The sequence below is a fragment of the Dama dama genome, chromosome 20 (genome assembly GCF_033118175.1).
Source record: "Dama dama isolate Ldn47 chromosome 20, ASM3311817v1, whole genome shotgun sequence".
Taxonomy (NCBI): domain Eukaryota; kingdom Metazoa; phylum Chordata; class Mammalia; order Artiodactyla; family Cervidae; genus Dama; species Dama dama.
The window spans coordinates 116,350,216-116,375,523 of NC_083700.1; the positions used below are offsets into that span (position 1 = coordinate 116,350,216).

The window sequence follows — 25,308 nt, forward strand, 5'->3', positions numbered from 1 at the left end:
TCACAGTCTTGTGGCAGAGGGACTTGAGCTGTGTGCTCAGTCGCTCAGCCCTGCCTGACTCTGTGTGACGCCAGGGGCTGAAGCCCGCCAGGCTGCTCTGTCCATGGGCTCCTCCAGGCAAGAACACTGGAGTGGGTTGCCATGCCCTCCTCCAGGGGAGCTTCCCACCCAGGGATCCACCCCACGTGTTTCGTGTCTCCTGCATTAGTAGGTGGGTTCTTTACCACTGAGCCACCTGGGAAACCCCCTGAAGGGACTCATGTAACTCAGTGAAGCCGTGAGCCATGCCATGCAGAGCCACCCGAGACAGACAGGTCGTAGTGAAGAGTTCTGAAAAATCGTGGTCCACTGGAGAATGAAATGGCAACCCACTCCAGCATTCTTTTTTATTCCGATCCCAAACAAGGGCAATGCCAAAGAATGGTCAAACTACCATATAACCACACTCATCACACGTTAGCAAGGTTATGCTCAAAATCCCTCAAGTTAGGCTTAAGCAGTACATGAACTTCCAGATTACAAGCTTGGTTTCAAAGAGGCAGAGGAACGAGAGAACAAATTGTCAACATTCACTGGATGATGGAGAAAGCAATCCAGTTCCAAAAAAACATCTACTTTTGCTTTCATTAATGACGGTAAAGCCTTTGACTGTGTGGATCACAACAAACTGTGGAAAATTCTTAAAGAGATGGGAATACCAGACCACCTTACCTGTCTCCTGAGAAACCTGTATGCAGGCCAAGAAGCAACAGTTAGAACTGGACATGCAACAATGGACTGGTTCCAAAGTGGGAAGGAGTACATCAAGGCGGTATATTGTCACCCTGCTTATTTAACTTATATGCAGAATACGTTGTGCGAAACACTGGGATGGATAAAGCTCAAGCTGGAATCAAGATTGCTGGGAGAAATATCAGTAACCTCGGATATGCAGATGACACCACCTTAATGGCAGAAAGCAAAGAGGAACTACAGAGCCTCTTCATGAAAGTGAAAAAGGAAAGTGAAAAAGCTGACTTGAAACTCAACATTCAGAAAACTAAGATCATGGCATCCGGTCCCATCACTGCATGGCAAATAGAAGGGGGAAAAGTGGAAACAGTAACAGACTTAATTTTCTTGGGCTCCAAAACCACTGCAGATGGTGAGAGAAGCCATGAAATTAAAATCTACACTTGTTCCTTGGAAGGAAAGTTACGACAAACCTAGACAGAGTATTAAAAAACAGAGACATCCATTTTGTCGATAAAGGTCCATAAGGTCAAAGATACCGTTTTTCCAGTAGTCACGTATGGATGTGAGAGCTGGACCATAAAGAAGGCTAAGCACCGAAGAATTAATGCTTTCAAACCATGGTGTTGGAGACCATGGACTCTTGAGAGTCCCTTGGACTGCAAGGAGATCAAACCTGTCAGTCCTAAAGGAAATCAATCCTGAATATTCACTGGAAGGATTGATGCTGAAACTGAAGTGCGAATACTTTGGCCACCTGATGTGAAGAGTCAACTCATCAGAAAAGACTCTGATGCTGGGAAAGATTAAAGGCCAAAGGAGAAGTGGGTGGCAGAGGACGAGATGGTAGGATGGCATCACCAACTCAATGGACATGAATTTGACCAAGTTCCCGGAGATGGTGAAGGACAGCAGAGCCTGGTGTGCTGCAATCCATGGGGTCGCAAAGAATTGGAGATGACTTAGCGACTGAACAACAGCCCTACAATTCACCCTCTTACAATTCAGTGGCTTTTCATGTATTTTCAGAACTGTATGTCTGTCACCACGATTGCCCTTAGAATATTGTCTTCAACCCAAAAGAAACCTTGCACCCCGAGCTACCACCCCCCAGCTTCTTAGCATGCCCCGACCTGGGCAATCACTAATCTACTTTGTTTCTATGGATTTGCCTATTCTGCATGTTCTGTATAAGTTGAATCACACGGCCTTTTGTGACTGGCTTCTTTCACTTAATGTTTTCAAGGTTCACTCATGTTGTGGGCAGTGTCAGTACTTCATTTCTTTTATTTGCCAAAAATGTTCCATTTATTTTTAATTTATCCACTCCTTCATTGATGCGAACCTGGACTGCTTGCTCCTTTGGTTGTTGTTAATAGTGCTATTGTGGACATCTGTGTACACACTTCTGTGTGGACATGTTTTCGGTTCTCTTGCATGAATACAGATATATTACCAGGTGTGGAATTGCTAGGGCAGTTATTCTATGTTTAACCATTTATTCTACGTTTAACCATACTATTTTCCACAGTGGCTGCATGCTTTTACATGCCACCAAGGGTATGTAAGGGTTCTAGTTTCTTCGCATCTTCACCAACATTTGTTATGAGCTTTTTCCCCCATGATCACCATCGTAGTGGCTATGAAGTAGTATCTCAACTGTGCTTTTTTTCAATATTTTATTTATTTCTCTCTTTTATTTGGCTGTACCAGGATCTTAGTTGCAGCCTGCAGGATCTTTAGTTGTGGCAGGTGGGATTTAATTCCCTGACCAGGGATTGAACCTTGGCCCACTGCATTGGGAGCACAGAGTCTTAGCCGCTGGACCACCAGCGAAGTCCCTCTCACTGTGGTTTTGAGTTTCACCTCCCTGACAATTAGTGATGCTGAGCATCTTTTCATGTGGTTATTAGCCATTTGTATATCTTCTTTGGAGAAATGCCTATTCAAGCCCTTTGCCCTCCTTTATTGGGTTGTCTTTTTCTAAAGACCATTTTTTAACAGCAGTGTTAAGTTCACAGAAAAATTGAGAGGATGGTACGGAGATTTCCCATATGCCCCCTGCCCCCCTCGTCGACCACCTCCCTTTTATCAGCATCCTCCACCAGAGGGCACCTTTGTTGTAACTGATGAAGCTACACGGATATATTGTTATCACCCAGAGTCTGCAGTTTGCACTCAGGTTCAGTCTTGGCGCCGTGCATCCTGTGGATTTGGACAGATGTTACGGGCTGCGTGTCCCTCGATGCGGCGTCACACACAGTGTTTTCACTCTGTGCTCCTCCCTCCATCCCTCCCCCAACCCCTGGCGACCACTGATCTTTTTACTGTCTCCACAGTTTTACCTTTTCTAAAATGTCATATAGTTCAAATCACATAGTGTGTAGCCTTTTCAGACTGACTTTTTTTACTTAATATGCATGTAGGTTGCATCTGTATTTTTTCATGATTTCATAGCTCATTTCTTTTTAGTGCTGAGTAACACTGTGTTGCCTAGATGGACCACAGTTTAATTATTCATTCATCTACTGAAGGCTATATTGGTTGCTTCCAAGTTTTGGCAGTTATGTGTGAAGTTGCTGTAAACGTCAGTGTGCAGGTATTTGTGCGGACAAAAGTTTTCAACTCTTGGCTAAATTCTAAGAGTCACAATTACTGGATCATGTGGTAAGAGTATGTTTAATTTTCCAAGAAACTGCCAAACTGTCCTCCAAAGTGGCTGCATCGCTTCCTTGTTGCACCATGAGCAATGAATGGGGGAGTCTGTCACCCACACCCCGCCACACTTGGCGCTGGCCGAGTTCTGGATTCTGGCCGTGCTGAGGTGTGCAGTGCTGTCTCACTGCTGTTCCGATGTGCATTTCCCTGATAACCCAAGAGGTGGAGCCTCTTTTACACATGCTTATCTGCCTGCACATCTACTTTGGTTGAGGGGTCTGTAAGACTTCTGGCCTGGTTTTTGACCAGGTTGTTTGTTTTCTCACTGTTGAGTTCTGAGAGTTCTTTGTATATTTTGAATAAATCTTTATCATGTTTGCAAATATTCTCTCCAAGTCAGGCTTTTCTTCCCTCTCTCTTGATACTGGCCTTCACCGAGCTGAACTTTTTATTTCCTTTACTTATTGCATTAGTAGAACTTCCAGAACAATGCCAGAAAGGATTGGTGAGGGGGAAATCCTTGCCTTGTACCTTATCTTAGTGGAAAAATGTCTCATTTCTCACCAGAAAATATGATGTTAGCTGCAGGTTTTTTATAGATGTTTTTTATCTTTATCAAGTTGAGGAGGTTCCCCATCTTCCTAGATGACTGAAAGTCTTTATCATGAATGGGCGCTGGATTTTGACAAATGCTTTTCATGCCTCTATTAATATGATCGTGTGATTTTTATTTTTGAGCCTCTTAATGTGGTCGATCAAATCAATTGGTTTTTGAATGTCAAACCAACCTTGCATACCTGAGATAAATCCCAGGTATGGTTGTGGTATATAATTCTTCCTATACAGTGTTGGATTTGATTTGCTAATACTTTGTTGAGGATTTTTATATCTATATCCATAAGAGATATTGGTCTCTAATTTTCTTTTCTTGAAGTGTCTCTGTCTAGTTTTGATCTTAGACTGATGCTGGCCTCATAGAATAACTTAGGAAGTATTACCTCAGCTTCTATCCTCTGAAAGAGATGGTAGAAAATTTGTATCATTTTTTCTTAAATGTTTGGGAGAATTCATCAGTGCACTCACCTGGGCTTGGTGCTTTCCACTGGAGAAGGCTGTCATCATTGATTCAATCTCTCTAATAAACATGGGCCAATCCAGATTGTCTATTTCTTCTTGTGTGAGCTTTGGCAGATTGTGTCTTTCAAGGAATCAGTCCATTTTACCTTACCAAGTTTGTTGTTATCAAATTTGTTGTTGTTGTTTAGTTGTTAAGTCATGCCCGACTCTCTGCGACTCCATGGACTGCAGCACGCCAGGCTTCCCTCTCCTTCACCATCTCCTGGAGGTAACTCATTGTGTCGATGATGTCATCCAACTATCTCATCCTCTGTGTCCCCTTCTCCTCTTGCCCCCAGTCCTTCCCAGCATCAGGGTCTCTTCCAATGAGTTGGCTCTTCACATCAGGTGGCCAAAGTATTCAAGCTTCAGCTTCAGCAATTGTCCTTCCAGTGAATATTCAGGGTTGATTTCCTTTAGGATTGACTGGTTTGATCTTCTTGCTGCCCAAGGGACTCTCAAGAGTCTTCTCCAGCACCACAATTCAGAAGCATCCATTCTTCAGCACTCAGCTTTCTTTATGGTCCAACATTCACATCTGTACACGACTACTGGAAAAACCATAACTTTGACTACATGGACCTTTGTTGACCAAATTGTGTCTCTGCTTTTTAAAATGCTGTCTTGGTTTCTTGTAGCTTTTCTTCCAAGAAGCAAGCATCTCTTAATTTCATGGCTGCAGTCACCATCTGCAGTGATTTTGGAGCCCGAGAAGACAAAACCTGTCACTGCTTCCACTTCTCTTCTGTTTGCCATGAAATTATGGGAACAGATGCCATGATCTTTTTTGAATGTTGAATTTCAAGTCAGCTTTTTCACTCTCCTTTTTCACCCTCATCAAGAGGCTCTTTAGTTCCTCTTCATGTTCTGTCATTAGAGTGGTGTCATCTGTATATTTGAAGTTGTTGGGTATTTCTCCCGGCAGTCTTGATTCCAGCTTGTGATTCATCCAGCCTGGCGTTTCGCATGATGTACTCTGCACATAAGTTAAATAAGCAGGGTGACAGTACACAGCCTTGTCGTACTCCTTCCCCAATGTTGAGCCCAGTCCATTGCTCCATGTCTGGTTCTAACTGCTGCTTTTTGCCCTGCATGCAGGTTTCCCAGGAGACAGGTAAGAGGGACTGGAAGTCCCACCTCGTTAAGGGTTTTCCACAGTTTGTTGTGATCCACACAGTTAATGGCTTTAGCGTAGTCAATGAGGCAGAAGCGGATGTTTTTTGGATTTCCCTTGCTTTCTCTATGATCCAAGAGGTGTCGGCAATTTGATCTCTAGTTTCTCTGCCTTCTCTAAATCAAATGTATGGTCATAGATTTTTTTTCACATTGTGTGTGTGTGTGCTCAGTCATGTCCAACTCTTTGCGACCCCATGGACTGTAGCCTGCTAGGCTCCTCTGTTCATGGGATTTCCCAGGCAAGAATCCTGGCATGGGTTACCATTACCTCCTCCGTGGAAACTCCTCCACCGAGGAACCAAGCCCACATCTCCTGCATCTCCTGCATCGGGAGGTGGGCGTTTTCTTGGTTTTGTTCTGTTTTGTTTTGTTTTACCACTGTGCCACCTGGGAAGCCCCTATCTCTTTATTACCCTTTCGATCTCCTTGGTATCTAATACCAAGAGAGGTACTAATACCCTCTCACTTCTCATATCTGTAATTTATGTCTTTTTTTTTCATAGATAGCCTGGCTAGAGGCTTATCAATTTTATTCATCTCTTCAAAGAGCCAGCTTTTGTCTTTGTTGATTTTTTAAATTGATCACCCATCTTCAATTTCATTGATTTCCCCTGTCATTCTTATTACGTCTTTTCTTCTGCTTTTTTGGATTAAATCTGCTCTTCTTTTTCTAGCTTCCAAAGGGGGAAACTTAGATTATTGATTTTAGACTTTTCTTATTTTCTAATACACATTTAGTGCTCTAAATTTCCCTCTTGGTACTGCTTTCACAGCATCTCACAATTTTTGATAAATTACATTTTTATTTTCATTTAGCTCAAATATTTCTTAACTTCTCCTGACATTCTTAATGCCCCATGTGTTGTTTAGAAGGGTGTTGTGTAACCACCATGTAATTGGGGCTTTTCCAGTTATTTTTGCTATTGATTTCTAGTTTAATTCCAGTGCGGTATGAGAGCAGATATGTAGAATTTCTATGCTTTTCAGTTTTTTAAGGTGCATTCTATGGCCATGGATGTGGTCTGTGAACATTGGTGAATGCTCCTTGTGAGCTTGAGGAGAATGTGTATTCTGCTGTTGTTTGGGGAAGTGGTATGTTGATTATATCTAACTTTGATAGTGTTGTTGAGTTTGGTTATGTCATTTCTGATTCTCTGCCTGCCAGATCCATCCATTTCGGGTAGAGGAGTGTTGAAATCCCCAGCTATATGGTGGGCGTGTCCATTTCTCCTTGAAACTCTGATAGCTGTTGCCTGTGTAGTTCAATGCTGCTGGGTGTACACACATTAAGGATTGTTATGTCTTCTTGGAGAATTGACCCTTTTATCATCATGGAATGCCATTCTTTATCCTTCATAACTATGCTTGCTTTGAAGTCAGATCTGTTTGGAATAAATATAGCAACTCTTGCTTACTGTTGACTAGTGTTAGCATGATATAACTTTCCCCATCCATTTACCTTTCATCTATATGGGTCTTCATATTTAAAGTGAGTTTCTTGTAGGCAACTTATGGTTGGGTCTTGTTTTTTGGTCCACTCTGACAATCTGTCTTTTCACTGGTGCTTTTAGACTAATGATTTTCAGAGTGATCACAGATATGGTTAGCTACATGGTTAGCTATATATGGTTAGCACAGGTATTAAATACCTACCACGTCTGTGACTATTTTCTATTTGTTACCTTGGTTCTTTGTTCCTACTTTGTCTCCCACCCTTTCTGGCTTGTGTGTGTGTGTTTCTAATTGAATGATTGACCTACAACAGTGTTACTTCCATATGCAACATGGTGATTCACTATTTCTGTACATTAAAAAATGACCACCACTATAAGTGTAGTTACCATCTGTCACCACACCATGTTACCACGCTAGTGCTGACTGTATCCCCCACGCTATACACCCGTCTCTGTGACACACTATTTTGTAGTGGAAATCTGCAGCTCCCCTTAGTCTCCCTCACCTAAGTTGCTCACTGTCCCACCACCCCTCCCCTCTGGCAAACACCTGTTTGTTCTCCACGAGTCTGACCCTTTCTGTTCGTTTGTTTGTTTCTTTTTTTAAGTTCCACATACGAGTGAAATCATACTATATTGTCTTCTCCATCTGACTATTTCCCTTAGCATGATACCCCTTAAGTCCATCCATGTTGTAACAAATGGCAAAGTTTCATGCTTTCTTATGGCTTAGTAATATTCAATTACATATATATCTGCCTTTTCTTTATCCATTCATCTATTAGTGGTTAGTTTGCTTCCATTATCTTGTCTATTGTAAATACTGCTGCTGTGAACATAGGGAGCATTATCTTCAAATTAGTATTTTTGTTTTCTTTGGGAAAATACCCAAAAGTGTAATTGCTGGATCATATGGTAATTCTATTTTTAATTTTATGAGTAACCTCCATACTATTCTCCATAGTAGCTGCATCAATTTAAATTCCCAGCAACAGTACACATGGGTTCCTTTTCTCCACATCCGCACCAATATGTTTTATTTGTGTTTTTGACAATAGCCATTCTGACAGGTGTGATGTGATATCTCATTTTGGTTTTAATTTCTTTGATTATCAGTGAAGTTGAGCATCTCTTCATGTGTCTACTTGCCATCTGTATATCTTCTTTAAAAAATATCTATTCAGGTCCACTGCCCATTTTTTTTTTTTCTGGTTTTCTTTTTTGTTTGATTGTTTTCAATACTGAGTCATGAGGTCTTTTTATATTTAGGATATTAACCCCCTTGTTGGATGTACAACTTGCAAGTATCTTCTCCCATTCAGTAGGCTGCCTTTTCATCTTGCTGATATTTTCCTTTGCTGTGCAAAAGCTTTTTAGCTTAAGTCCCATTTGTTTATTTTTGCTTTTGTTTCCCTTGCCTGGGAAGACAGAGTCAGAAAAGAACTGCTAAGACTGATGTCAGAGAGTATACTGCCTATGTTTTCTTCTAGGAGTTTTATGGCTTCAGGTTCTACACTTAAATTTTTAATTCATTTTGAGTTTATTTTTATATATGGTGTGAGAAAGTGGTCCAGTTTGAGTCATTTGCATGTAGCTGTCTAGTTTTCCCAGCATCATTTATTGAAGAAGCTGTCTTTTCTCTATATTTTGCCTCCTCTGTTGTAGATTAATCGACCTTATGTGTGTGGATTTATTTATGCACTCTCCATTCTATTCCATTGACCTAAGTGTCTGCTTTTGTGCCAGTACCATCCTGTTTTGATTACTGTAGCTTTGTAGTGTAGTTTGAAACCAGGGTGTTTGAAACCTAGAGCTTTGCTCTTTCCAAGATTGTTTTGGTGATTCACAGCCCTTTGTGTTTCCATACAAATTTTAGAATTATGTGATCTGGTTCTGTGAAATTTGCCTTTACTGTTTTGATAGGAATTGCAGAATCTGTAGATTCCCTTGGGTCGTATAGTTATTTTAACAATATTAATCCTTCCAATCCATAAGCACAGTATGTCTTTCCATTTGTTTGTGTTGTCTTTAGTTTCTTTCATCAATGTCTTATAGTTTTCATATTACAAGTCTGTTACTTCCTTGGTTAGATTTATTCCTGCCTATTTTATTCTTTTTGACCAAATTATAAAGGGGATTGTTTTCTTAATTTCTCTTTCTGATGGCTCATTGTCAGTGCATAGAAACACAACAGATTTCTGTATATTAATTTTGTAACTTTCATCTTTAATTAATTTATTAGTTCTAATTGTTTTTTGTGGGTTTTCTAATACATAGTATCATGTCATCTGAAAACAGTGACAGTTTTACTTCTTCCTTTCCAATTTGAATTCCTTTTATTTCTTTTTCTTGTCTGGTTGCTATGGCTAAGACTTCCAAATACTGTATTGAATAATATGGGGAGAGTGGCATTCCTTGTCTTGAATTTTGTCAAAAGCATTTTCTGCATCTACTGAGATGATCATATGATTTTTATTCCTCAATTTATTAACACGATGTATCACATTGTGTTATTTGCAGATTTTGAGCCATCCTTAGGTTTTGGTTTGCTTACATAGGCTGCCAAGACATTAGAGCCACCTCAGTCTAGTGACTTCTTTGTTTAATTACTTTAAGACAACTAATCCCAGTATACTAATCCCAGTATATGTTCAAATAACACTATAGTACTTCTCAGGGAGTGTGAATGCCTTTGTAACAACAAAATAATACTAATCATCCCCCCTCCTTTGAATCATTGCTGTCATACCTTTTACATATTATATGATTGAATACATTATTGGTATTATTATTTTAGACAAACTGTTGTCTGTTAGATCAATTAAGAGTAAGTTTTAATTTTACCTTCATTACTTTATTCCTTCTTTATTAAATATATTATTTGAAAATATTTTTCTGTTTTGTGGGTGGCCTTTTTACTCTGCTGATAGTATCTTTTGATGCACAAAATGTTTTTAATTTTGATGAATTCCAGTTTGTCTATTTTTTCTTCTGTTGCCTGTGCCTTTGGGGTCATTGCCAAAGCCAATGTCATGAAGCTTTTGCCCTACATTTTCTTAACGAGTTTTATATTTTTAGCTCATATTTAGACCCTTGATCCATTTCAATTAATTTTGTAATGGTGTTAGAGAGGGATCTAATTTCATTCTTTTGCATAAGAATATCCAGTTTTCCCAGTACCGTTTGTTGAAAAGACCGTCTTCTCCATCAGATGGTCTTAGCAGCCTTGCTGAAACTCACTTGACCACACATGTGGGGTTTCTTTCTGGGCCCTCTGTGCTGCTCCTTGATCTATCTGCCTGTCTTTATGCCTGTGCTACATGGTTTTGATTACTGTAGCTTTGCAGTCATTCTTGAAATCAGAAAGTGTAAATCCTGCAATGTTGGTCTTCTTTTTCAAGATTATTTTGGCTATTCTCTATTTCTCTGAATATAGCAAAGTTTGCTAGTTTAGAGTCTGTGTCTGATAATTCCAGTGTCTGCTGTGTCTCTTCCTTCTGCTTATTCCTGTTAGCAGCGTCTCACTTCCTTGCACACCTGATCGTCGGGGTAACTCGAGGCCTCAGATGATGCCATCTTCCTCCAGGCAGAGTTTTTCTTTACTCCTGCCAAGAACCTGGTTCCCAGTCAGAAGCTGCCTTAATCTAAGCCCCGGGCTTGCAGTGCCTGGATGGCCCAGGTGTTGGAGAGGTGGAGTGAGTGCCGGCATGGGGACCATCTACTCTGGGTTAACCCTGATCATGACAGAGGCCTTAGCGATCCCAGCCTCATGTAGGGGTTACCAGATTCCTCACCTCGAGCTAGCTCTCAGGTTTGACATTTTTCTCTTTCCCTCCATGAGGCTACAGAACTTCAGCTGTGGCTTGCATCTGTTGCTTCTACACCTGCAGATGCACTCACTTCAAATACTGGGCTCACCTCCAGTCTCTCCTTGTCTGAAACTTGGAATCGAAACACGTTCCCTTGTTCACTCTTTGTTGCCTTTCCGAGGTGTATTTATCTGCATTTTTCGTTGATGTGGATTACAGAGCCTGCCCTCACCCCAAGTGTTGTTTCTAAAAACACAGTTCTGACCTCAGTTTCCCAGGACAGGTCACGAGGGTTGACAGCAGACTCTGTGGTCATTAATTCCCTCATCTCGTCCAGCCCAGCCTGTGAGGCCAGTTCAGGATTCACACCGTCCTGCAGGTGAAAAGCCAGAGCAGAGAGAGGCAAGGCTGGCCTGCCTGCTGGCCCCTGAGCTGGAGGAGGTGGGGTCAGTGAGGACCCTGTTGTGTCCGACCACAAGGACGCCGCTTCACCTCCCGTGTCCACTGTGAGGAGTCCTGAGCACGGGCATCCCCATCTGGCCACTGAGGCCCTCCCACCCCTGCAGACCTGCTCAGAGTCTGCCCTGCCCTTCTGAAGCCCCTGTCGGGAATGGGACTAACGAGCTAGGGCCACTGGGCAGGTCTGAGCCCCCCACCCTCCCAAAGCCAGGGCACACCCTGGAGGCTCCCCACCCGGCACTGACAGCCCCAGGCGGGGCACCATCAACCGCAAACAGGTCAGAGCCTGCGCCCCAGGAGGGGATGGAACAGGCCTGGGGACCCCAGGTCAGGAACCAGGAACTGTCGGGCCATCCTAGAAATGCCCGCCCAAGGCTGGCTCAGCCTCAGGGGCACCCAGTGGCTGAGGCTCGGAGGCCCCAACTGGCCCCCCTCTCACTTTCTGCCCCAACAGGTGAACAACAACGGGATCATCTCCTTCCTGAAGGAGGTTTCTCAGTTCACCCCAGTGGCCTTCCCCATCGCCAAGGACCGCTGCGTGGTAGCAGCCTTCTGGGCGGACGTGGACAACCGGCGAGCAGGGGACGTGTACTACCGGGAGGCCACGGATGTGGCCACACTGCACAGAGCTACGGAGGACATCAGGCGCTACTTTCCCGAGCTCCCGGGCTTCTCAGCCACCTGGGTGTTTGTAGCCACTTGGTACCGCGTGACCTTCTTCGGAGGCAGCGCATCTTCCCCCGTGAGTGTACCGTCATGGGGCAGGGAGGACATACATCCCTCTGGGGCCCAGGGTCTCCCTCCAGGCCCCTGCCTTGCTGGGCTGGGCCAGATGTCATCCCCATGCCATGCCCAGAGGGGACAGTGGGGCTCAGGGACAGAAGCCACCTGCCGAGGTCACAGGGCCAGGCTGGAGGACGGCAGAGCCAGGACCTTCCTGGCCACCTGGAAACCACCCACATCCAGGAAAAGGCCAAGTGCCCCGACACAGCAGCTCACATACTCGGGCTGTGGATGGTCTGTTGGGGGTTTTAACAGGACTATGATGGTGAATCAGGAAATGTGGGCTCTTTCTGTACACATTACTACAAAAGAAATTTCACATGAGTGAACTTCTGTTTACAAAGGGCCTATTAACATTTCTATACTTCCTTTGTTTTTTCTCATCACTAGTTTGTAAGAAAAATGTCTTTTTAACAAAAAGGAAAGGAAAAGAACCCACAACCCCGCCAGCAGGGCAGAACCATTCCGTGTGTGCTGTTGTGTACAGACCCACAAGATAGCGAATAAACGGAACCACCTAGACTGTGCTGCTTTGTGAGTGCTTCCTTCAGGCACTCTGCATTCTGTGTTCTTCTACGTGTTTGGTTGTAGTTTCACCTCCGCAGAGTCATTTTATCTATCACCTCTCCGCCTGGGACGAAGGAGGCGCCCAGGGTCCCTGCTGAGCGGACATTCTCCTCTTTGCAAACCCAGTGGTGTCTGTTCCAAAATGATTGCCTTGTGAGACAGGGACCCGAGACTCTGGGCTTGGGATGGAAGTTAGTCTGGGAGCTGGGAAACAGGAAGCCCTCCTCCCCAGGGGCAGCTGCAGGAGCAGGTGGATCCACAGAAAGTGGCAGTCCGGCTTCAGGCATGGCCTCATCCTCCTCAGGGGCCTGGGCCTCCCAGCCTACAGAGCCCCTCCACTGCTCCCACCAGCCAGGGTCCTGCCCCCCAGACCTCCCCCCACGCCAGCCAGCAGCCGTCCATCTCCTCCCTGACTTCCGAGGCCTAGCACTAAGTCTGCCTTCCTGAAGGCAAGCACTCGGTCTCCATGTCACCTTTCACCGTGGGGCTCCCCGCCCGCATGCCCCCCAGCGTGGCAGCACCTGCCCTCAGGTGGCCCCCAAGGGTGCTACACAGCCCCCAGTGGGTCGTGAAGTCAGATCCTGCACCCGTTGCCGGAAGGGAAATGGTTGCCCACAGAAATCTAACCTCCCCTAGAAACGTGCCCCGTCACGCTCGCGAAAGCCACTGCCGAGGGAGGTGCTGCAGCCCTGCCTGCCGGCCACACGGGGTCTCTAGCAGCGGCGAATCATCGGCGACCGGCATTCTGCTGTGACGTTTCTGTTCATACCCCAGCCAGTTTTCCTGTAATGTTTTTGTTCTTTTTCTTATTGATTCAAGGAAGTTCTAGTTGAATTAAAGACACCACTGGTGCTTCTGCCACGTGTATTATAAAAACATTTTTCACTTCACTGTTTGTCATTTGGTTTGGCCTTATGACACTTTTTGGAGTCAAGTGTATAAATCTCCTTTTTGGTTTTTGCAGTTAACCACCATCAGGCTTAGAAGTCCTTTCCCGAGATGCTCTACGTATTTGCCTATATTTTCTCCCAGGGTGCTGATGGTTTCATTTAAAACCTTACTTGATTTGGGATTTATTTTTCTAAATAAGTGATGTAAAGCTCTGATTTAATTGTTTATCAGTGTTTCCTATTTGTCCCACGATCTTTTCTTAAACAGTTTCACCCTTTGCCCAATCTGAAATAGAAGCTTTTATGTATGTTTTCATGGAGGAGGATTCCATGAAAATCAAAAAAATTAATGATTAAAACCGCTTTTCCTCATTTCCCCTTTTTCTTTTTACCTGTTTGCCCACTCCACACGCGCTGGTTTGTGGCTGTGGTCAAGCAGGCACGGCCCCTCAGTGCCCCCAGGCCCGCAGGCACAGGGTCTGCTCCCGGGGCTGTGGGCCCCCACACCCCTCGTGGGCTTACGCCCTCCCCAGGCATCAGACCTGGGGGGCAGACCAGGGGGCCGCCACCCTGTGGCGAGGCCATGGGTGGGGGTGGGGCTGGGGCCAGGCCGCGCTCAGGCCCATCTTTGGCAGGTCAACACGTTCCAGACGGTGCTCATCACGGACGGCAAGCTCTCCTTCACCATCTTCAACTACGAGGCCATCACCTGGACCACGGGCACACACGCCAGCAGCGGGGGTGACGCCAGCGGCCTGGGGGGCATAGCGGCCCAGGTAGGGGCCCCGTTCCCCGCCGCCAGGTCTGTCACGAGCCGGAGAGGCAGGTAGATGGCCCTCCCCGCACACACAGCCAGGGCAGAGCCTCTCACCGCCGGAACCGAGGAAGCCTTCCGGGCGCACACGGCCAGCCTGACAGCGCTAGCTGCCGCCGGGACAGCTCTGTGTGCCCGGCTGCGCCCGGGTGGCCTGGCCGCGGCCCTGCTCTGAGGGTCAGTGCCCAGCAGAACATCCCAGGCGTGGAGGGCGGTCAAGTGCGCCGCCCAGGGTCTGGGAGCGCTCCACTTTCTTCTAAGATCAGGCTGGCCCCTGGCCCCAGGCGAGGCCCAGAAGCCCAGGAGTGAGCAGGAAGGGCGGTGGGGGGAGCTGTCGGGACCAGGACCCCGCAAGGTCAGCGCAGGAGGAGCCACGGGTTAGGGCGGGACGGGCTGGGACGCAGTGGGGCGCGGACACGCCTGACCCTTTAGTGCTCCCAGCTCGAGGCCACCGCGCGGGAGGTGGGCCTTGGGAGCTTTGGGGAGACCTGCAGACCCAGCCCGCCCCCGCCCCCCTCTCCAAACCCGCCCCCAGGCCGGCTTCAACGCGGGAGACGGGCGGCGCTACTTCAGCATCCCCGGCTCGCGCACGGCGGACATGGCGGAGGTGGAGACCACCACCAACGTGGGCGTGCCCGGGCGCTGGGCGTTCAGAATCGATGATGCCCAGGTGCGCGTGGGGGGCTGCGGCCATACAAGTAAGAGGATGGAGCAAGCGCTCGGGTGGCAGGCGGGCGGGGCGGGGCCTGGGGAGGCTGGTGGGGAGAGGAGGGGCGCCCCGGGCGCCGCCCTGGGGACGCGTGACTCCAGCCACCTGGGTTCCCTGCGCCCGGGCTCACCCCTGAGCCTCAGTCACCCCGGGAGACTTCCTGCCTCTGCTGTGGGGTGGGGGAGGTTTGCTGGAGACCTCGGTTGGCGATGTAAACGGGAGGCGTGGCGGTAAAGTTCCCCAGGGCGTCCTGAGCGCCCCTGCGTGGACGCCTGTGTCCTCGGGAACTCTGGGAGCAGCCCTCTTCCCACCCATTTCCCAGCCTTGCTTCTTGGTGGGACTTGGTGCTGGGCGGGTTGGGCGGGGCCCCTGACGGAACTCAGAGCAGACGGGAGCAGGGTCCACCCCAAGGTCGAGCACATGGCCTGTGGAAACAGCAGGACTGACCACAGAAGGGTGTGTTCCTGCCACACCCACCCCCCAACCGTGTGACCCTGAGTTGCAGACCCTCCTGCAACCCTACTTATAAACGGCAGAGGCGGGGAGGGGCGGGACGGGGCGGGACGGGGCGGGGCTCAATGACCGGTGCAGCCCCTCCAGCATCCGTGGAGGGGTGCTGATCACTGCCCCCGCCAAGTCTGTGGCCGGTGGGCCAGATACTGAGACCCCCGCCCCGCCCCGGCAAGACCACCTCCCACTCCCATGACGACCACGGCCACAGAGAGGGACTGCTTCTCCTGAACTCTGTCCCAAGGACGAACCCAGCACAGAGCAGCCCCCAGACCCGCCTGGGGGCAGGCGCGCACACCCGGGGGCGAGGCTGGGGGCGGGGGGCAGGCGCGCACACCCTGGGGGGTGCTGGGGGGGCAGGCGCGGACACCTGGGGGGGGCTGGGGGCGGGGGGCAGGCGCGCACACCCGGGGGGGGGGTGCTGGGGGGGCAGGCGCGCACACCCTGGGGGGTGCTGGGGGGGCAGGCGCGGACACCTGGGGGGGTGCTGGGGGGGGCAGGCGCGGACACCTGGGGGGGGCTGGGGGCGGGGGGCAGGCGCGCACTGCACCGAGGACTGGACACAGCCCTGGTGACAGAGCCCGAGCCCACCGGCTCAGCAGGGCACCGAGTAACAGCCAGCGTGGGGGCCGCTGGTTTCGCCCCTTGCCCTGGGGGTGAAAAGCCCTCTTGCACCCCCAGAAGGACAGCACGGCCCCCCCACCCCGTCCACCTGGCTCAGGACAGTGGGGGTCAGGGCGTGGGGAAGCCACTCAGTCACCATCCTGTGGGTGAGCAGCAGAGAGGTCTGGCACCTGCCAGAGGCCAGGGCTTGGGCTGTGGTTGAGGAGTAAAGTGTGGGTGCAGGTGGGTGAGCAGGAGTTGGCAGGTGCGTGCTGCCCTGCAGAGGCTGCAGGCTCTGACCCTGAGGAGTGGGGTCTTCAGAAGAGGGTCCATTCAGTCCCCTGGGGACCCTGTTACCACGTGAAGATGCTTTCCCTCCCCCACCCCAGGCCTCTGTGGGCAGCAGATGGGGGCCACTGCTGGGCCCCCAAAACTCGCAGGTGCAGAGGCCCCAGGAGTGCAGTGCCGTGAGGGTGGAGTGCAGGGGACCAGTCCCCTGGGGTCCCCAGCACACCTCAGGCCCAGAAGATGAAGCCTGTATGCGTCAGTTGGGGTCGCCAGGAAGGGAGGGTGGTTCACCCCTGGGAGGCGGGGCACCCACCCCTGAGACGAGGGGCATCCACCCCTGAGAGGAGGGGCACCCACACCCCGCAGAAGGGCTGGCCCAGAAACGGCTCAGGCAGCCAGCCAGCAACTGCCACAGGGCAGCCAAGCCCCACATGGCCCGAGTGCCCGGATGGCTGGAGAATGGTCAGCGGGCAGGTGTGGGCCTTGGAGACCCCCACAGCATCTGCGGCTCTCGGGACCGGAGGGCCCTTCCAGGAACAACCCCCACCCCCACCCCCCCACCTCTGGACGCCAGCCAGCTCTCCCTGGGCCCTCCTAGTAATGGGAGAGCGGAAACCCTGGGACGCTCTTGTTCCTGCCCATGTGTGCGTGGTTGTTTTGTTCTTGGCCAAGCTATGCAGCTTGCAGGGTCTTAGTTCTCTGACCAGGGACTGAACCCACGCCCCCAGCAGTGAAAGCACAGAGTCATAAGAACTGGACCGCCAGGGAAGCCCCCGAGTGTGCTTAGTAATGGTGCGCTTCCGTTCCTTGCCCCTGCAGCGTGGAGGGCCCCACAAGCTGCTCTGCCGGCTGCCCGTCCCCTAAGCCAGGGAAACCGTGGGTGCTCACTAGGCGGCTGCGGGCGGCGCAGCACCTCCCCCAGGGGGGCTCCGGGCCGGGCTGACGCTCTGCCCTCCGTGTGTCCGCAGCCTCCGTGTGCCAGGCCTTGCGTCCCTGCCTCAACGGCGGCAAGTGCATCGACGACTGCGTCACGGGCAACCCCTCCTATACCTGCTCCTGCCTCTCGGGCTTCACGGGAAGGACGTGCCACCTGGGTGAGCTTCTGCAGGACCACCCCCCCTTCCCCGCCCCTTGGAGGGACCAGCCCCGGGAGGAAGCCCCCCCACATCGCCCCGGAGGTTCCGCAACCTGCGGCCCAGGGTCTCCGTCCCCGCGTCCTGGGCGGCGTGCACCGACACCGTGGGGGAGCCAGACACAGCAGCTCCAGGGCCGTGAGCCCGCCCAGCCCTGGCGGGCCCGGCCCTCCCAGGCGTCCCTCCACTGAGGCTTCAGCCGCCCGTTTTCCAGACGTGAATGAGTGCGCTTCCCGCCCGTGTCAGAACGGTGGGACCTGCACACACAGCGTCAACAGCTTCAGCTGCCAGTGCCCAGCCGGGTTCAGGGGACCCACCTGTGAGACAGGTAAGAGCAGCCCGCCAGCAGTGGCGGGGTGGGGTGGGGGGTGCAGGAGCCCGGAGCCCGGAGGAGAGGCCCCGCCCCGGGGCGTGGCAGGAGAACTGAGCACACACTCAGACCCGTGAGGCCTTGCAACAGGGCAGGGCCTGCTCCCAGACCCTCTCACTCTAGGACCTGTGCCCCCAGGGGCTCCTGGCAGGAGTGGAGGCTGGTTCTCCCCACCCTGGGGCTCTCTCGGCCCAGCCATGGGTTGAGGTCTTTCTCAAGACCCTCTTGTTGCTGCCAAACTGCAGCCCACATTGCAGTTTGGTGAGCGATGGTGGAAGCTGCTAGGGGAGCCCAACAGATGGAGCCCTAAGATCAGAGCATGGTGGCCCCTGACCCCCATCGGCTCAGCCAGAGACACTCCCCCCAGACACTCACGGATGTAAATTGTCATTTAGAAACACAACACTGTTAAATCAAAGGGGAACAGGTAACAACCGCACCAGTGTCAGCTAGAAAAACATTTCTAATGGAGACTTGGGGCCACAGGGAATGTTTTCAAGTGTCTGACTCTGGTGTGCAGACACGTGTCCAGGCCAGCAGGGCCCTGGGGGCCTTGGGGCAGCGCCAGCAGCCCTGAGCCTTGGCCTCTCCATGGCCACCACAGGAACACCCGCAGCAGCGGCCCCAGCCCCCAACCAGGCTCCCTGGTCTCCGGACCCGCCTCGGCGCCCAGAGTCCATGCCAGTAGGGGCACCGGGCAGCGTCCAGCAGGGATGTGGGCGCTGGCTGCCTCAAGTCTCCCGGCTCCCACCCATGCCCAGCCCTGCTCTGGTGGGGTCAGGGTCCCAGAGACAGGGACCACCCAGGAGGCTGGAAGTTGGGCCCCTTCACCCCCGTGCCCTTGCCATCTGCTGGGATAAACCCAGTTCAGACAAGCATTCGGAGCCAGTGGCCGGGGACAGCCCTGGGCTCCAGGGCCCACTGCTCCCTGGAGACAGCCAGGCCCCCCCACGTGCAGCCTGAGGGTTGGGGTTGCGGCTCAGCGGGAGCCCAGGCCGCACAGCCGGGAACCCCATGGCCTTGCACACTGTGCTCGCAGCACAGTCTCCATGTGATGACAGAGAATGTCAGAACGGCGGCTGGTGCCGGGCGGAGGGCAGCACTGCGGCGTGTGTGTGCCCAGCGGGCTACACAGGGGCGGCCTGCGAGACAGGTGAGTGCGCCCTCGGCTGGCAGCGGGGAGGGGCGGGGGCGGGGCAGGGCGCGGGGTGGGGTATGGGGGGGGCAGGGTGCTGGGTGGGCAGAGGCTGGTGTGGAGCCGAGCCCCCACCTCTGCCACCTGCAGACGTGGACGAGTGCAGCTCCGACCCTTGCCTGAACGGAGGCTCATGTGTCGACCTGGTGGGGAATTTCACCTGCCTGTGTGCGGAACCCTTCGAGGGACCTCGCTGTGAGACAGGTAATGGCCGTGTTGCAGCTCCCGTGGGTGGGCTCTGGTCTGGGCTCTGCTGTCCACGTGCTGGATGAGGCCCAGGCAGTCTGCTCCCCTCTCTGAGGCGGATGGCCACACTCCCAAGGCCCCACCCCCTCAGCAGATTCTTGGCTGTTTATTGCCTCTTCTCCCCGCCCCAGAGCCCTCACCGTGCCAGGAAACAAACCCTGGGCTGATCTCTACTACACATGATGACGTCTGCTCGCTTCTGTTCTACTGCATGTTGTTTTAAATGCTGGTTGCTCCTTGGAAGAAAAGCTATAACAAACCTAGACAGCGTATTAAAAGCACAGGCATACTTTACCAACAAAGATCTGTCTAGTCAAGGCTATGGTTTTTCCAGTGGTCATGTATGGATGTGAGAGTTGGACTATAAAGAAACCTGAGTGCCAAAGAATTGATGCTTTTGACCTGTCGTGTTGGAGAAGACTCTTGAGAGTCCCTTGAACTGCAAGGAGATCTAACCAGTCCATCCTAAAGGAGATCAGTCCTGAATATTCATTGGAAGTACTGATGCTGAAGCTGAAACTCCAATACTTTGACCACCTGATGCAAAGATCTGAGTCACTGGAAAAGACCCTGATGCTGGGAAAGATTGAAGGCGGGAGGAGAAGGGGATGACAGAGGATGAGATGATTGGATAGTATCACCGACGCGATGGACAAGAGTTTGAGTAAACTCCAGGAGTTGGCGATGGACAGGGAAGCCTGGCGTGCTGCAGTCCATGGGTTTGCAAAGAGTTGGACATGACTGAGCAACTGAACTACACTGAATTTAACCATATGTCAGAATAAAATTCTAAACGCTTTAGATGAATATAACAGAATCCAGGACTCCAAAATATCCACCCAAAAGTTACTAGGCATACAAAATGTTGAGAGTGTATGACTTACAGCCAGAAGTAAAATAGATCAAAAGAAACAGTGGCCAGAGATGGCCAGAGAATCAGCAAATACAAATGTTTGATCATCCATCATGAACATGCATGTGCCATATGTTCAAGGCTGTTGAGGGAAAAGACATAATGAGAAGTAGATGATATAAAAAAAAAGTTTCTAGAGATAAAAAACATAAATCTGAATTAAAAAAAAAAAACAAAAAACAAGACACTGGATGGTGTTAATAGCAGGTCAGACACTGCAGAAGGAAAAGGTCAATGACCTTGAAGAGAGAAATGGAAACAACTCGACATGCAGCCCAGAGAGGAGAAGGTGGAAGGACAGCAGCAAGGCAGGGCCTGTGCGCGGACACCATGCGGTCCAGCAGGTGTGGCCCTGGAGCCCCTGAAGGAGGGATGGGCTGAAGGGGTGCAGGAAACATGTGTAAAAAAGCAACAGCCAAACATTTTCTAAATCTGATGAAAATGAAAACCCAAAATTCAAGAAAAACGAAGAAAACCATACAAAGCCCAACATAAATCAAATTGCTGAAAACCACTACATGAACTGAGAAGTTCCAGATGCACAAGCTGGATTTAGAAAAGGCAGAGGAACCACAGATCAAACTGCCAATATGTATTAGATCACAGAAAAAGCAAGAGAATTCCATGAAAACATCTACTTCTGCTTCATTGACTACACTAAAGCCTTTGACTGTGTGGATCACAACAAACTGGAAAATTCTTAAAAAGATGGGAATACCAGACTGCCTTACCTGCCTCCTGAGAAACCTGTATGCAGGTCAAGAAGCAAAAGTTAGAACCAAACATGGAACAACAGACTGGTTTAAAATTGGGAAAGCAGTGCATCAAGGCTGTATATTGTCACCCTGATTATTTAACTTCTATGCAGAGTACATCATGCAAAATGCCGAGCTGGATGAATCATAAGACTAGAATCAAGATTGCCGGGAGAAATATCAATAATCTCAGATATGCAGATGATACCACCCTTATGGCAGAAAGCAAAGAGGAATTAAAGATCTTCTTGATGAAGGTGAAAGAGGAGAGTGAAAAAGCTGGCTTAAAACTCAACATTCAAAAACTAAGATCATGGCATCTGGTCCCATCACTTCATGGCAAATAGATAGGGAAACAATGGAAATAGTGACAGACTATTTTGTTGGGCTCCAAAATCACTGCAGATGGTGACTGCAGCGATAAAATTAAAAGATGCTTGCTCCTTGAAAGAAAAGCTATGACAAACCTAGACAACATATTAAAATGAGAGACATTACTTTACTGACAAAGGTCCACATAGTCAAAGCTATCGTTTTTCCGGTAGTCGTGTATGGATGTGAGAGTTAGACCTATAAAGAAGGCTGAGTGTCGAAGAATTGATGCTTTCAAACTGTGACATTGGAGAAGACTCTTGAGAGTCCCTTGGACTGAAAGGAGATCAAACCAGTCAATCCTAGGGGGAATCAACCCTGAATATTCATTGGAAGGACTGATGCTGAAGCTGAAGCTCCAATACTTTGGCCACCTGATGTGAACAGCTCACTCATCAGAAAAGACCCTGATGCTGGGAAAGAGTGAAGGCAGGAGAAGTGGGTGACAGAGGAGGAGATGGTCGGATGGCATCACCGACTCAAGGAACATGAGTTTGAGAAAGCTCCCGAAAATGGTGAAAACAGGGAAGCCTGGTGTGCTGCAGTCTATGGAGCCACAAAGAGGCAGACATGACTGAGCAACTGAACAACAGCAGCAACAACAAACAGGAAATATTAAAAGTAGCCAGAGAGAAAAGACACAGAGACACAAGGATGACAGCAGACTCATCATCAGAGTCAATGCAGGTCGGGTGACAGTGGGACAGAACCCTTAAAGCCCTGAAAGAAATAAGATATCACACTAGTGCTGTATACCCAGAAACACTGTCTTTCAGAAATTAAGATGAAACAAAGATGCTTTTCAGACGGCCTCTCAGCAGCTCAGAGGACACAAGCACGGAGACCAGCCAGGATACAGGGACAAGGAAGCACTGCTGGCCGGCCCAGCCTGACTGATATTCACAGACACCCATGTTCCTTCCAGGGCTTGCGGAGCCTTCACCATGACAGACCATAAAATGAGGCTCAATAAACTGAAAAGGACTGTGTTCTCTGATCCCAGCAAAATTAAACTAGAAATCAACAGCAGAAAGATACCTGCAAAACCCTGAACATTTAACTAACAGAGGTGCTTGATGAGCAACGCTTGGAGACTCTGGCCTCAGCCAGGCCCTTGATGTACCACAAGCCCCTCTGCACTCCAGCTTCTGCTCCAGAGAGGGAGTTTGGGACTGAGGGCTGCTGGAGCCCAGTCTCCAGGCACTTGGCACAAAGAACAGAGGTTAACACGCCTCCTCTCTGGTCCAAGGCCCTGTTAACCCACTCCCAGCCCAGGCCCTCTGCCAGGCCTTGGGTGACCACTGGCTTTCTTGCAGGACACCACCCAGTGCCCGACGCCTGCCTCTCAGCCCCTTGCCAGAATGGAGGCACCTGTGTGGATGCAGATCACGGCTACGTGTGCGAATGCCCTGAAGGCTTCATGGGCCTCGACTGCAGGGAGAGTGCGTGTGGGCTGGGCTGCCAGGGTGGGGGCCCCGTGGGCTGTGCATGTGGACACCCATGGAGAGGATCTGGGAGTGGGGAGAGGGGCTGCACAGCAGGTTTTATGGGACAGTGGTCAGGAGGGCGCCCCCACACTGAGGCCTCTGCCCCCTCCCTCCATGGCAGGAACCCCCAGCAGCTGTGAGTGCCGCAATGGTGGCAGGTGCCTGGGGGCCAATAGCACCCTCTGCCAGTGCCCACCAGGCTTCTTCGGGCTCCTCTGCGAATTTGGTGAGTGCCCAGGGTTGGGACAGGGGCTCCGTCCTGCCCTGCCCTGAGAATCCCGGAAACCACGGTGAGCCCCGGGTGTGGGGGGCACCCCAGCCTGGTCACCCTGGGGGTCACGCGGTCCCTGGGTCTCCCCCTCGTGTGCAGAGGTCACGGCCACACCCTGCAACATGAACACGCAGTGCCCAGACGGCGGCTACTGCATGGAGTACGGCGGGAGCTACCTGTGCGTCTGCCACACCGACCATAACGTCAGCCACTGTGAGTGGGGCCTGCCTGGAAGCTGGCGGGGGAGAAGGTGCTGGGAGGTCCTGGGTGCAGCAGGAGGAGGCCTGTGAGGGGACCTGGGGGTGGACAGCCTGGCCACGCACCCTGCTCCACCCGCTGCAGGCCACGTGTGAGCGTCACTAGCTGCCTTCCAGCTCGGCTGCTGGGATGTTAACGCCTGACAAGAGCCCGCGGAGAAGCATGTTTGCACGCGTATGTGTTGGTGCAGATACCGAGTGACTTGGGTAGTGAGTCGTCACGTGTGATGGTGGTGACGTGGTATCAGGTGGTCCTGACACCAGGACTCCTGTGGACCACAGCTCAGTCCCAGCTCAGTCCCAGCTCACAGAAGAGCAAAGGCAAAATCTAGAAAAATAAAAAATGTGATAGAAGAAATTCTAGGGGGGGCCTCCGAGCCCAGTATGAGGACTCAAGACTCTGGCAACAGTTCTGGCCAGGACGCCTGGATGACCGACCTCTGCCCCACAGCGCTGCCGTCGCCGTGTGACTCCGACCCCTGCTTCAACGGAGGTTCCTGTGACGCGCATGACGACTCCTACACGTGCGCGTGCCCGCGGGGCTTCCACGGCCGCCACTGTGAGAAAGGTGGGGCTCGGCAGCTTGGGGGGTGGGGCTCCTGCTCGTCACAGCGCTCTCCTCAGGGCGCTCTCCCCGCCGCGCTCTCCTCACAGCGCACTCCCTTCCTGCTCAGTTTTTCCTGTGGATTTTACAATCACTGATTGACAAAAAATTCAGTGTTGTCGTCGCTAAGTTGTGTCCAACTCTCTGTGACCCCACGGACTGCAGCACGCCAGGCTTCCCTGTCCTTCACCATCTCCCAGAGTTTGTCAGATTCATGTCCACGGAGTCGACTTTATAAATGTAATGCAATTGGAGAATGTCGACATTTTACAACTTAATCACAGAGGTTAGCTGCTTAAGAATGTAAGTGCTCTTCAGCAAATGCACTGTGGGCGTCACTGTGCTCACCTTGCCCGCCCAGGACTGTCCCTCCAGCAGCTGGAAGCAGCACTCAGGACTCTCTTCAGGGACCCAGCGTCCCCTGGTCGGGGCCCAAGGTGCTGGCTGCCTGGCCCGTATGCCCACGTCCGTCCTCCCGCGCTTGGCGCCTGGGCCCCGTCCAGCCCTCCTGCTGCCTCATGTGTCCAGAGAGCTGAAACCTGAACCCCTGCCTCTGCCGCTCCCACGGCGGCCCTGAGACTGGGTCCCTGGGGCTCCGACTACAGCACCCATGGCCTCCCCACCCTGCGGGGGAGGGCTTTCCAGAGAGCAGGCTGATTCCGAGCACAGGCCACCAAGGTCATGCATGCCTTGGCCAAGGCGTCCCCAGAGGGGGCAGAGGGACATGGTGGGGGGGTGGCCAGAACCTGGACAAGCATCCTGTGAGGCCCCCACAGGGCGTGGGGGGGGGGGCCCTCCTGCCTCACATTCCCCCCAAGAACGTTGAGGGGGCCAAGGGTCTACACTGCTGGCTGAGCTGTGAAGGTGGGACATCCCCAGTACAAGAGGGTGGCGGGCCCCCCGAGGGCCAGGGAAGGCCCCCAGTACAAGAGGGTGGCGGGCCCCCCGAGGGCCAGGGAAGGCCCCCAGTACAAGAGGGTGGCGGGCCCCTCAAGGGCCAGGGAAGGCCCCCAGTGAGGCACGGAAACATGCAGGTCTGAGGGGAATGGAGGGCGGTGGGGGCAGCTCTCCAGCGCTTCTCAGCAGAGCCTGGGCAGAGGAGAGAGCAGAGGGCGCAGGGCACCCGGGCCGAGTGGG

General features: G+C 51.2%; 1 protein-coding gene across 1 annotated transcript in view; it reads left to right on the forward strand.

Annotated features, from left to right (window-relative positions):
• SNED1 (sushi, nidogen and EGF like domains 1) overlaps nt 1–25,308 on the forward strand; it is a 79,487-nt gene that overhangs the window by 20,447 nt on the left and 33,732 nt on the right. The window contains exons 6-16 of the mRNA XM_061119771.1: nt 11,859–12,146; nt 14,280–14,420; nt 14,994–15,156; nt 17,537–17,662; nt 17,916–18,029; nt 19,111–19,224; nt 19,357–19,470; nt 22,869–22,994; nt 23,161–23,265; nt 23,410–23,523; nt 24,019–24,135. Of these exons, the coding sequence (XP_060975754.1) occupies nt 11,859–12,146; nt 14,280–14,420; nt 14,994–15,156; nt 17,537–17,662; nt 17,916–18,029; nt 19,111–19,224; nt 19,357–19,470; nt 22,869–22,994; nt 23,161–23,265; nt 23,410–23,523; nt 24,019–24,135 (1,522 nt within the window). The remainder of the gene's footprint in view (nt 1–11,858; nt 12,147–14,279; nt 14,421–14,993; nt 15,157–17,536; nt 17,663–17,915; nt 18,030–19,110; nt 19,225–19,356; nt 19,471–22,868; nt 22,995–23,160; nt 23,266–23,409; nt 23,524–24,018; nt 24,136–25,308) is intronic.